Source organism: Bufo gargarizans, chromosome 9 (assembly GCF_014858855.1).
Source record: "Bufo gargarizans isolate SCDJY-AF-19 chromosome 9, ASM1485885v1, whole genome shotgun sequence".
Lineage (NCBI taxonomy): Eukaryota > Metazoa > Chordata > Amphibia > Anura > Bufonidae > Bufo > Bufo gargarizans.
The window spans coordinates 24,199,597-24,213,470 of NC_058088.1; the positions used below are offsets into that span (position 1 = coordinate 24,199,597).

At 45.9% G+C, this 13,874-nt stretch overlaps 1 protein-coding gene across 2 annotated transcripts in view; it reads left to right on the plus strand.

The window, feature by feature from the left end:
- The window catches only part of EXO1 (exonuclease 1), a 28,084-nt gene that overhangs the window by 432 nt on the left and 13,778 nt on the right, over positions 1-13,874 (plus strand). The window contains exons 2-9 of one of the 2 annotated variants that reach the window (XM_044306072.1): positions 241-458; positions 1,878-1,997; positions 3,017-3,140; positions 3,951-4,088; positions 10,432-10,644; positions 10,745-10,932; positions 11,737-11,833; positions 13,456-13,636. In XM_044306072.1, coding sequence (XP_044162007.1) covers positions 298-458; positions 1,878-1,997; positions 3,017-3,140; positions 3,951-4,088; positions 10,432-10,644; positions 10,745-10,932; positions 11,737-11,833; positions 13,456-13,636 — 1,222 coding nt within the window. In that variant the 5' untranslated portion in view covers positions 241-297. The remainder of the gene's footprint in view (positions 1-240; positions 459-1,877; positions 1,998-3,016; positions 3,141-3,950; positions 4,089-10,431; positions 10,645-10,744; positions 10,933-11,736; positions 11,834-13,455; positions 13,637-13,874) is intronic. The other variant, XM_044306073.1, reaches the window with a different exon arrangement.

Sequence of the window (13,874 nt, forward strand, 5' to 3'; positions counted from 1 at the left end):
CGTGTATAGTTGTCCCAATTAATTAAAGTTAATGGGGTTGCATTGCAAAGTGTGAATTGTCGCCACTGCAAGCAGACCATCGTGAAAAATGGTGGAGGGGCTGACGGCGGCGGAGCAGGTGGTGGCGGAGCTGACGGCGGCGGAGCAGGTGGTGGCGGGGCTGACGGCGGCGGAGCAGGTGGTGGCGGGGCTGACGGCGGCGGAGCAGGTGGTGGCGGGGCTGACTTTTTATTATTTTAGTTTTTTACAGGGCCAACAAGAATTTGGAATTGGCTGCTGCTTTGAACTGGTGCAGATATGGGAATTCAGGGCTTACTACAGTTCCTTAAGGAAGCCTCGGAGCCCATCAATGTGAAGAAATACAAGGGTCAGACGGTGGCCGTGGACACGTACTGCTGGCTTCACAAAGGAGCCTTCGCCTGTGCTGAGAAACTAGCCAAAGGAGAACCAACCGACCAGTAAGTGTCTGTAGCTAGAAACCTCCGAGCGGGAATTAAAGGGGCTCCCAAAACCTGGACACACAGTGATACCCTTGTAGGTCATCCAGCACAGAGACCACGCTGATGTAAACGGTTTGAATGGTCTGGGATGACACTTGGGCGCCTCTCACCTCCCTTAAATGTTGTGTGGCATTCAGCACCCTGTTCCGCAGGGCACTGTTCACAATGAAGTGGTCATCAGTGTGGGATGTGGCCAAAGGACGTCCACTTCTCTGCCTTTCTGTGACTCTTCTGTATCTCTGATGCAACCTGCTGATGACCCTCTAAGCTCGGGGGCCACTTCCGTCTGAGAACATCCTGCTTGATGCCTCACAATGGCGAGGTACTATTGATCAATTGTTAGGCGTCGTCTTGATCTCATGATTTCAAAATGTGAACATCATGATGAGGAGGACTGTTTAAATACCAATTCTAATCAAACCAGGAAATTTATTGGGCGATTCATGGATTAAACACCTGTTGTGAATTTTGCTGTTAAAGGGCTTCTGTCACCCCACTAAACTCATATATATATATATATATATATATATATATATATATATATATATATATATATATATATATATATATATATATATTTTTTTTTTTTTGGGTACTTATAGATATAGATATTTCGCAGTATAGGGATTATAAGTACCCCCCCAAAAAATGAGTTTAGTGGGGTGACAGAAGCCCTTTAAGCTCCTTGTTAGAGAACAGCAAGTTGTGCAAAAAGTACTTAAACATTGAACAGTTGGACATGTGCATTCAAAGGTTTGAGAAGGTCACATTACGTTCTCCTGTAAAGCTTTGAATGAATTTTAGGGACTTTATCAGTTGGGACTTTATCTATAGGAAATAGCTAGTCCGATTACCAGGGTGATGTTACTGCGATTGCAGCGAGGCTATAGAGTATTTTATTTATTACCGAAGTTTCATTAACGATTAAAACTCAAAACTCAGCTTATGACAAGGTGTGATGGCACCTTCTATAGTGTGCAGCCATTAAAGGGGTTATCCAATACTATAAAAATGTCCCCATACGCTGGGCCCCTGACGGTAAATATACTTGCGCCGCTCCTGATGACATGGGCCTAGGAGGAGGCCATGGCACCCACAGTATCTTCAAACAGCTGATCGGCAGGCGTGCCAAGAGTCAGACGCCCACCGGTCAGATATTCAAGACGCAACTGTAAGGACCGGCTATCGATATCGAAATCTGACAGCCCCTTTAAAAAAAGCAATTTCTCATATTTGTAATGTAGACTTGGGAGCTGTCTTTAATTCTTCTCCTTCAGAGCGTTGGTTAATGGGGATGTGGGGTTTAGCCTTTTAGTCCATAGCGAATATATTGGATTTATCTGAAGACCTCTTAATAGCGATGTTCCTTTGTTCCAGATATGTCACCTACTGTATGAAGTTTGTGCACATGCTGCTGTCGCATGGCGTCAGGCCAATACTGGTGTTTGATGGATGCACTTTGCCTTCCAAGAAAGACGTAGAGAAGACCAGGAGAGAGTAAGTAACCACGGAGATGGAGAGCAAATATATTTGGTTCTGTTCACACTGGTGTTTGCAGACTCGGTCACAGGTTTTGTCACTTTTGACTGCGTGAATAGCGCAGCGTGCAGAACTATTCTAGACAACTCGCACGGTCAGTGTGAACATGGTGTTAACGGGGTTGTCCGGGTTCAGAGCCGAACCTGGACATACCCTTATTTTCACCCAGGCGACCCCCCCCCCCCCGAGCCTAGCACGGGCTCTTTTGTTTTCAATAATACACTGCCGGGTGGTAACTTCCGCCCAGCAATGTGTTCGGTGACGTCACTGACTCTGATGGGCGGGCTTTAGCGCTGCCCTAGCCGTTTTACTGGCGATGGCAGCACTAAATCCTGCCCATCAGTGCCGGTGACGTCACCGGGCTTCCTGGCAACCCCATGGAGAGCCCTGGTACGTCACCGGATCTAAAAAAAAAAATGCCTTTGCCCTGTGCGATTTAGGGCAGGGCAAAGGAGAGCATCGGAGCATGAACTGCTCCGATGCTTCTGTCAGGGGGGCTGCTAGGTCAAAAATGGAGGAATGTCCGGGTTCAGCTCTGAACCTGGACAACCCCTTTAAGTATATATGCAGTGGTCCCTCAAGTTACAATATTAATTGGTTCCAGAACAACCATTTGTATGTTGAGTCATCGGTTCCAAGGCCCTAAAATGTCATCCAAGATGAGAGAAAATAAATTTTTTAGAAAAATAAGCAGATAACTAAGACCGATAAAACAAGTCCTTACATATAACAGTCAGGAACAGCTGCTAACCAGCAACTAGCTATTTTAGCAGAGAAGTGGCCTTGATTGGTTGGATCAGAGTCTGAGGCATTGTCTGAGTCTGGTTTCAACTTACGATGGGTCAGAAAAGACCATTTTATGTTGAAAATATTTTATCTTGAGGCCTCGCTTGTATTTAGATATGATAGATGATTTGCAGGTGCCTTTTATTTTCTGCTACTGTTACAGGAAGCCTAACATTATATCCTTCTTGCAGGAAGAGGAAGCTAAATCTGCAGAAGGGGAAGCAGCTCCTGAGAGAAGGCAAGCTGTCAGAGGCCAGAGATTGTTTTACACGTGCCGTTAATATCACTTCAAAGATGGCGCATGAGGTTATTAAAGTGAGTTCTGATGCTCAGCACTGTTGTGTTTTGTAAGGAGCCATGTTCTTCGTACTCCACATAGTGGTCATAAGTACGGCTAGTTTCACACTAGCGTCCTGCAGAGGATGCTGCGCCTGATTTATGACGTGTTTTATAAATTAGGTGAAGTATCCTTCAATCCGTGCTCCTGTACGGAAATCTAGAATTCTGTGTTTTTCTACGGCAGAAAGCTGTGGTAGAAGGTGATAAATGTGATGCGGCTGCCGCCGTCACCGCCAGGGGCGGACTAGGAACTTAACGTGGCCCTGTCAAAAATACTAAAAGTGGTGCCGTTTTATAGTTGGGTCCAAACTGATGGAATTCGGGGCCAGCAATACTATATTGTGGCACGTTATATCCCCCAACAGAGCCAAATACCACAGTCCATCACAAAATAAATCCCCCAAAATGTCCCCTGGCCGGCTGTGAGGAGGGCTCAGGCGGCCCACCTGGAAACTTCCCTGTAAGGTCTATGGCCAATCCGCCCCTGCTCGCCATGCTCTTTTCTGGAAAGTGGCAGGGTAACAGCACTTGTGCAAAAACTTTTGCTCAGTTTGTGACTTTCCCGCAGAAAACTGGCATATTTTCTTGATAAATTCCCCCAAATGACTCTGCATGAGGAGGACCAATGGCACTAGAGATCGCTCGTCTCCATTCAGTAGAGGTGATCACTACATGTAAATCCACGTTTCGCCTCCGCTCACGAACAGGCAATTGTCGGGAGGAACACTTACTTCTCGACTGCCGCCTGTAATCCCGGCCTAATTATTCTCATTTCTTCTGTCCTAGGCTGCGCGCTCTGAAGGCATCGACTGCATAGTCGCTCCCTATGAGGCAGATTCTCAGCTGGCGTATTTGAATAGACACGGATTTGCCCAGGCGATCGTTACAGAAGACTCTGATCTTCTTGCTTTTGGTTGTAAAACGGTATGCATTTAGTCTGTATGTTTATTGTTGGATGTCTGCACACACAATCCATGATTTAATGTCATAATTAGTAGTCATTCATTGATTAAATGGAATCTGACACCAGGACTGATGGAGCATGTAAGTGACTGCTGCTGCGTATGATGCACTCTAGGCTAAAAAGGGTCAAGGGGGAGTGAAGTCTCTTGCTTGTTTCTTAAAGGGGATGTGTCATGTCAGTCATTGGTGGCATATCGCTAGGACATGTCACCACTCCTATCTTCTGAACAGGGACCCGAGGCAAAGGAGAGTGCACAGTGCTCTTTATTCCCTTCTATGGGCAAATCCCATAGTGGTGAATGGAGAGTGCACCAGGCATACACTGTCACTTGTCCAATCCCCTCTATGGAACTGTCAGAAATGGCTGAGCCAGCGGAACTCCTATAGAGGTGAATGGACTGTGGCCAAGCTTGCGCAGTGCAATCTCCTTCACTTTGGGGGGGATAGGAATGGGTTCCAGATGTGAGACCTGCACCTATCTGACACTGGTTGCATATCCTAATGTTATGCCACCAGTGTCTGAGATGAGAAAGCCCCTTTAAAGCATCTCTATAAATCGTTAGTACGGTGTTTGTACATGAGGAATAACACTTTCCCCAGTCGTCTCCATGACACCACATGCTGAGATTGACTCCCTCCTGATTGGACAGGAAAAACAGAGAGGTTAAAACCCCCACCCCCTCCTCACATCACCAGTGTTTTTCCTGTCCCATCAGGATAAGGAAGCAGGAGAGGTGCACGGAGCTCGTTGGGCTCACCTGGATATCGTCTCATCCACAGGCCGAGGTCGGATCTGCAGTGCAGCTCTCCCTCCTCTGTTCGGTCAGGCCTGGGCTCGGGCACACACGTAGTGCCCCTGCGAAGATTCCCTCTGCGGCGGTCCAGGGGGGCTTGATGCAGAGGGAAGGAGGACGCGGCGGATCGGCGCTGAGATGCGTCCCTTCCGGCTGGCAGGCAGGTGACGTCAGACGCTAGGGGGCGGAGCAAGAACGCGCTGACGTCATCCACATGCGCCACAGGTCCTGAAGCGAGGGAACACCATAAAAACGCACAGGACCTGGGTAATGGCGCCCTGCTTAAGCGTGGCTCATACTAGGAGCATCTTTGGCGGTCGGGAGTCAAGATGAGCACCCCCCTCGCGCCGGGCTCTGGAACCGAGCCTGCATCAAACCCTGGGACAGTGAGTAACATGCTCTCAGGCATATGATTTGTATGGTGGGTTCAGTTTGCTCATCCTTTCCTCCCTTAACATTTTCAGGGAGAAAAGGATTCCACTTCGGCAGCCAAAAAAACCAAAAAATGTGGTATTTGCGGCAAGAGATTATCTAACACAGGATCCAAAGCCCTGTGTAAAGAATGTACAGCCAGTGTCATCAAGGCTGAGTCTTCTGGTTTAATTGAAGACATTAGAAAAGTGGTAAAAGAGGAGGTCCAGCTAGCCTTAGCTGCCAGAGAACCCACTCCCCCCAAAGTTGCTCCCACCCAGGATTCCCGTAGTGTTAAATCACTCATCCTGGATTCCGACTCTGAGGGACTGGCGGTCTCAGACTCCGAATCGGTGCAAAAGCACCCAGGATCTTCAGACGAAGAGAGCGAATATAAGCGCTTCCTGTTCAATCCTGAAGATATTGAGGAACTTATCAGGGCCACCATTCAGATGGAGATGCCTAAAGCCCCTAAGTCTACCCAACAAGAAATATTTGGGGGTCTAGGGGAAAGGAAGAAGGCGGTTTTTCCGGTCCCTGATAGTGTACAAAAACTAATTCGATCAGAATGGGAAAAACCGGATAAAGGATCCTTTATCCCAAGGGGAATTAAGAGACGCTACCCCTTTAGCCAAGAGGATTGTACAGATTGGGAAACTATTCCAAAAGTGGACGCGCCGGTGGCCAAGGTAGCAAAACATACGGCCCTGCCGTTTGAGGACTCAGCACAGTTGAAAGATCCTCTAGACAGGAAAACGGAGAGTCTCTTGCGAAAGACCTGGGAGACTACGGCGGCCCTTCTCAAACCAGGCGTCGCCTCTACATGTGTGGCCAGAACACTGAACCTCTGGCTAGACCAGCTAGAGATACATCTGGTTAACAAAATGCCACGAGATCAAATCCTAGAGAGCTTGCCTCTACTAAAGATGGCAACCTCGTTCCTAGCAGACGCAGCAGCCGAATCAGTGAAACTATCTGCCCGTAGAGCTGTTCTCTCAAATACTGCGAGAAGGGCATTATGGCTCAAAGCGTGGTCAGGAGACATCACATCTAAAAATAAATTAATCGCACTCCCCTTCCACGGTCAGTACGTCTTCGGTGAAGATTTGGACAAAATCCTAGACAACGCAACAAATAAAAAAAGGGGGTTTCCCGAGGAAAGATACAAACAAAAGAGACAGCCCTTTCGTGACCGATTTTTTTTCAACCCGAAAATAAAAAAGATAAAGGGAAGACTGGGAGGTGGAGTTATGCGAAGGGAGGCAGAGGGAGAAGTTTCCTCTTGAACCCAAACCGGGCAGAGGCCTCCTCATCCAATAGCAAACAATGACGCTATACCTGTGGGGGGAAGACTCAGCTCCTTTCTAAAATCGTGGGAGCACGTAACAAACAGCAGGTGGATCTTAAGTATTATACAGGAGGGTTATCAGATAGATCTTCTTTCTCTCCCCCCACAGAAATACGTAGTCACTACCCTTCCCCCGTCTCAAACTGTGACCTTAAAAAAAGATATAAAAAACCTATTAACCTTGGACGCCATAGAGCCAGTTCCAAAAAATCAGACAGGGCTGGGATTTTATTCCCGCCTCTTCATTATAAAAAAACCAAACGGGAAATCCAGGGTAATTATAAATCTGAAACATCTAAACAAATATGTAAGATATCAAAAATTCAAAATGGAGACCCTGAAGTCAGCAGTAAAGCTCTTGAAGAAGGACGCGGTGATGGCCACAATAGATTTAAGCGACGCTTATTATCATGTTCCAATTTACAGGTCATCAAGGGAGTTTCTAAGGTTCGCAGTAAAATTGGAGGGAAACATTCAACATTTCCAGTTCAGGTGTCTCCCCTTCGGGATCTCTTCGGCCCCGAGGGTTTTTTACCAAAATAATGGCGGAAGCCTTGACAACCTTGAGAGAAAAGGCAGTTTGTGTGATCCCCTATCTGGACGACCTACTGGTAGTGGCAGACAACATAGCGACGATGAAAAACCATCTCGGGTTAGTCCTGGGGCATCTACAGAACCTAGGTTGGATAATCAATTGGGAAAAATCGGATTTAATCCCATCCAAACGGAAAGATTTTCTGGGCATAACCTTAGACACAGTCTCCCAAAGATCTTTTCTGCCACCTCAAAAGATAGTAAAACTTCAGTCAGCTTTGAGGAAGTTCAAGAAGGAGAAATTCTGTTCGATAAGACAGGCCATGAAGGTATTTGGGAGTCTGTCTGCTTGCATTCCGGCAGTAGCCTGGGCACAGTTCCATCTAAGACCACTCCAGAAATTTATCTTAGACAAATGGAACAGATCACAATTAACCCTAGAGAGGAGAATATTCTTAGATACAAAGACCAAAAAATCGCTAACTTGGTGGCTCAGCAGATCGAACCTAGAAAACGGGATCTTCTGGGCACAAGATCTCCCTCTAGTCATCACAACAGATGCCAGTCTCCACGGTTGGGGAGTGATCGTCCAGGGGAACTCCTACCAGGGAACATGGGGGAGTTACGTAAGTCAGCAATCCTCAAATTTCAAGGAGCTGAAGGCAGTGTGGGAAGCACTGAAACATACGAGTCGGCTGGCAGAAGGACGTCACGTCCTAGTCTACTCGGACAACGCTACAGCCGTGGCCTTCATCCAACACCAGGGAGGCACAAGGCATCACCGGTTACAGAACCTGGCGAACAAAATCTTTTCCTGGGCAGAAAACAACATTCAATCTCTTTCAGCGGTTCATCTAAAGGGAGTATTAAACATTCAGGCCGATTACCTAAGCCGGCACAGACTAGACCCTGGGGAATGGATGTTAGCCCCAGAAGTCTTTCACTTAATCACAAAGAAATGGGGCAGGCCGACAATAGACCTGTTTGCATCCAGGAGAAATCGTCAGCTAAACCAGTTCTTCTCCCTCAACCCCAGGGATCATCCGGGGGCAGTAGACGCCTTCAATCAGAGCTGGACAACAAACCTAGTCTACGCATTCCCCCCATTTCCGCTTATCCCCAAAGTATTACAGAAGTTCCTGAAGGAGAGTTGTACACTAATACTGATAACCCCCTTCTGGCCCAAAAGAAGTTGGTTCTCCCTCTTGAAAGCCCTCAGCGTGGAAGCTCCTTTCCTTCTACCTCGGAGGCCGGACCTTCTAAGTCAGGGGCCCATCACTCACCCAGACCTGGAAATACTAAAATTATCAGCCTGGATTCTGAAGAATCCAACTTATTAAACTTCGGTTTATCAAAAAAAGTAGTGAACACCTTACTCCTTAGCAGGAAGCAGACTACCAACGATAAGTACCAAAAAATATGGAAGAAATTCGCGGATTGGTCTGGAACCTCCTTCAACCAGTTCAGAGCCAACATCTCACTAATCTTGGATTTTCTGCAAGAAGGGCTAGATTTAGGGCTATCCCCTAATACCCTTAGGGTCCAGGTATCGGCCTTAGGGGCACTATATAATACCAAGCTAACAGAACATCCCTGGATATCCAGATTCCTTAAAGCAGCAGATAGGATCAGACCTACGATTAAAAACATGGTGCCACCATGGAACCTTAATACGGTACTAGGGGGTCTAACCTCCAATCCATTTGAACCTCTGGACTCTACTCACATCAGATGGCTTACAATTAAAACTATATTTTTGGTGGCAATAACCTCAGCCAGAAGGGTCTGTGAGCTGCAGGCCTTGTCCATCCAAGAACCATTCCTTACAATATTTGAGGACAGATTAATTTTCAAATTAGATCCAACTTTCCTCCCCAAGGTAGTCTCGACCTTTCATAGGTCTCAGGACATTGTTCTCCCTTCATTCTGTAACAATCCGAAAAACGATCAGGAATCTACTTACCACACATTAGACGTCCGGAGAGCGGTATTAAAGTACCTGGAAGCTACCAGTCTTTGGAGAATAGACAAAAATCTGTTTGTCCAATTTTCAGGTCCCAACAAGGGGAGGAAAGCGGCGAAAAGTTCCATCTCTAGATGGATTAAGATGGCCATTTCGGAAGCATACAAAGCTCAGGGAAAAGATGTCCCCGCTTCACTAAAGGCACATTCTACGAGAGGCATGGCCGCCTCCTGGGCGGAAAAAGCTTCAGCCTCCTTACAACAGATTTGCAGGGCAGCAACCTGGAAGAGAGCTCATACTTTCACTAAGCACTACAGGCTAGACTTAGCCGCTAATGATGACCTAAGATTCGGACGTAAGGTCCTGTCGGCAGGCGTCCCCCCCTAATGATATCTTTGATATTATCTCAGCATGTGGTGTCATGGAGACGACTGGGGAAATGAGTATTACACTCACCGGTAATCCGGTTTCCTGGAAGTCTCCATGACACCACATACATCCCACCCTTTTGTTCTGCTATTAGCTATTATCCTTTCATCCTGGGGTTCTTCGTTAAAATACACTGGTGATGTGAGGAGGGGGTGGGGGTTTTAACCTCTGTGTTTTTCCTGTCCAATCAGGAGGGAGTCAATCTCAGCATGTGGTGTCATGGAGACTTCCAGGAAACCGGATTACCGGTGAGTGTAATACTCATTTCTGGCTGCTGTATGACTTGTATCTGCCATTTTTAGCCCTCTGCAGGCTCTGTCTCTAATTTTCAGTTCTCTCAGAGATGGTTGGTGGAGATGAGCTGCCATCCAGAGCGCGGAGAAACTGATTTATAACTTTCTCTAATTTGCCCAGAAGTATGCCCCCCGAGGATCTTACAGAGGAATCTGTATGCTTGTCAATAAAGTACATAGGAAGTTTATCTCGGCCCATATAGCTCCAGTGATGGAGCACTCGATCAACACTGCAGCCCCTTCATTCTCAGGGTCTCTAGGAGACCCTCCTGATGGACCGCTTGCTAATGGTGATGGCATCTCCCCTTAGTTTATTCAATCTTGCCATTCATTGCAAATCCTTTAGCCCAGCAGCAGTCTGCACGGACTCCTAAGATGTGTCCACCCGATACCTTGGAGAAAAGGGCGTCGGTGGGTGGGGGATGTAGTGTATTCACGTTGCCGGTGTGCGCAGGAAGAAATGGCTGCTACATAAAAACCGGATAATCCTAATGACTTTTATTTTGGCAATATCTGTTTCCTGTTTCTCCAGGTGATTTTAAAAATGGACAAGTTTGGAAATGGTTTAGAAATTGATCAGAACCGATTTGGCATGTGTAAACATCTAGGGGATGTGTTCACGGAAGAGAAATTCCGCTACATGTGTATCCTGTCTGGCTGCGACTACCTACCTTCTATCCATGGTATTGGATTAGCCAAAGCAAGTAAACTTCTGAAAATTGCAAATAATCCGGATATTACTCAGGTAATTGATCAATGCCTGTCCGCAGTTTTTCTGTCTGATGTCAGTACAGCTTCAATACTGTGATCCACGCTTGGTCTCAATGGTCTCTATTATTTTTCAGGTTATTAAGAAAATTGGGCAGTATCTGAAAACAAACATAACGGTTCCTGATGGCTACATAGAGGGTTTTATTCGTGCAGACAATACGTTTTTATACCAGTTAGTCTTTGATTCCATAAAAAAAAAACTGGTTCCGCTGAATCCTTATGAAAATGGGATAGACCCCAAAGAATTAAGTTACGCAGGCCCGTATCCTTCTTATTACTGAACTGGTTATTTTTAACTAAAAACTCCTGACATGTCTGCAACATTTTACATCTTCATAATGACATTCGTTTTGCTCCTGTCACATCCAAAGCAAGAGTGACCTGGGATTTTATTAGCTGCTTATACTCATATCGAGTGCAGATAAACAGAAAACAGATTCCATGACAACAGCAGCATCTTTGCTTTGGATGTGACAAGATAATATTTGTGTGTGTAATATATATATATATATATAACACTTGAGGTATTGCCGCTACCTTGTACTGGATAGTGCACCCACATTCAGGTTGATGCTCCCGCTGGACTTCTTCGTTTTTCTCTCTATATATATATATATATATATATATATATATATATATATATATATATATATATATATATATATATATATATATTAAAAAAATTCTATATTTTTTTTTGTGTGTCTTTAGTCACTTTTGAAAACACTTTCTACACTCAATAGATTTCTTGCAGAAATTTCTGCGACTGATATCAGTTCTATACATGTGAATGGAGTTGTCTGTGCAGAATGTGAGTCAAGATTTGCACGCCCCTTTTTGGATGAATGGGACAGTGGCAGAGATATCTGCAACAAATCAGCCTCGCGTGATGTCACACAGGTTGTAGATTGTTAGTAATACCTGTAAAGACTTCAGTTGTGTATGATTGAGTTTTGTGTAGGTTGTTTTATAGATGGATTTGGTGCTGATGGGAATGGAGATAATGTTTTTATGCATTTTGTATATAGACACATCTTTCTTCCCCTTTTCCCTAACCATAACTTAGTAACATTGGGCATTCAGTGGCTTATCAAATTGCACTTGGAAATGTGAACGTCAACACAATGGAAAAAATAGATGACTACGATCCTGATGTTCCACAGGTGAGCTGTATGGCAGCCACTAATAGTGACTTGCTTTTAATATTATTATATTTGGGGACTATTAGAATTATCTCCCACAGCGGAGATAGTTGCTTCATATAGCATTCATAATTGCTCCTGGACTCAACCTTAGGCCTGATGCACACACATCCGTTTTGTGGTCCACAAATTGCAAAACGTGGATACTGACCCTGTGCGTTAGACATTCTGCGGAACCCAGCGTGCCGCCCACAATAGAGCAGTCCTATCCTTGTCCGTGATACGGACAAGGATAGGACATGTTCTAGATTTAATTTTTTTATTTGTACTTTTTTGCAGGGCCATGGAATGGGTGTGTGGATGCCTACAGTACATGGAGTGCTGTCCGCATCTTTGCAGCCCTGTTGAATTGAATGGGTCCGCGTCTGACCCTCAAAAAAAATGCAGCTTGGATGTGGACAAAACCAGGGCCATGTGCACGAGACCTTAGTGATGTGGAAATGACGCCCATTAGAGAAATCTAGAGCTCTGAGTCCCTTCACCGCTACACAGGGATTTCCATCACTGGAAAGCTGTGCAGCGATGTCCATGGTGCTGTTCTTGTAATGATGTCACGGTTCTACAGTAAATGAAACCAGGAGCCTCTTGATTATGAAAAGTGGTTATAATCCAATCTCGGTCAATATGATTTTGCGAGGTGTATTTGACATGCATAGCCAGATCTCACCTTTTTAAAGGCTTTTGCCTTCATAAACCTTGTCATGTCCTTAAAGAGGACCTTTCACTACTCTACAAACGAAAAACTAACTATACCTGTGGGCAGAGCGGCGCCCAGGGGTCCCCCTGCACTTACTAGTAAGTCTGGGCGCCGCTCCGTTCGCCCGGTATAGGCTCCGGTGTCTGCGCTCCCTCTGACTGATTTCTTGTAGGAGGCGTGTCCCTTGCTGCACTGCTGGCCAATCGCAGCGCACAGCTCATAGCCAGGCAGTGCAGCAAGGGACACGCCTCCTACAAGAAATCAGTCAGAGGGAGCGCAGACACCGGAGCCTATACCGGGCGAACGGAGCGGCTCCCAGACTTACTAGTAAGTGCAGGGGGACCCCTGGGCGCCGCTCTGCCCACAGGTATAGTTAGTTTTTCGTTTGTAGAGTAGTGAAAGGTCCTCTTTAAGATGTCATGTCACCACTTGGATAATTTTACTCGGAATTATATGATCAGGAAGGAATGGATCAGTGCCGACCGTTGCCTGTGAGCTGCATTTACATGTAGAAATCATCCTCTCGTTATGGAGTTGAATGATCGCTACTGTAGTCCTTCACCCCCCCCCCCCCCCCCTCCCCAGATTCATTGTTTGTGGGCAGCACATCCCTGTTTACACAGGGCAGCATGCTGTTGGCAAGCAATGATTCTAGGTTTACCTGTTCGTTGGGTGATCAGCAGCACCTTTACATGGGCCCTTTTCATGGAATGAGCATTCTCATGAATGTTCTTCTGACAGTTGTTCCCTTCGTTCTTGGTCCGTGTAAAAAAGACCCTTAGCCCGGAGAAAGGTGCTCACTGTGACTTCTGCTGATTCAGGCCAACCGCTCTCCCCTGTTGAAATGTATTGATTTTTAGTTTATTTCTCTTTGGTTTTTTTTTAGTCTTCCAAGCAGAGCAGTCACAGCTGGAACGGCAATACCACAATCCAATCCAACAGCATCTGGCAGAGAAATTCTACTCCTGATAGAAAAATTGAAGAGACACAAAAAGTTGGGGACAAGCCTAAGCCCAGGGGTTTAATATTGCCCAGTAACAAGAACAAAGTGAAAAGACCTCATGAAGGTAAAGTTGTGCACATCAGAGAAAAATCGGAGCAGCAGCCTTAGATTGGTCATTGTATTTCTTATGCGCGGCCACTGCAGCAACACGGAGAAACATAAATCCCAAACTTTAGTCGCTGCTTTAACTTCTAATTAAGATATGTTTTGGGTGGCAGTTGGGCAAATATATCTGCATGCTTTTCATGCCATGGGCTGGTGGGTCTGTGATTTGCTTACAATCTTCTCTGTGTCTCAGGAGA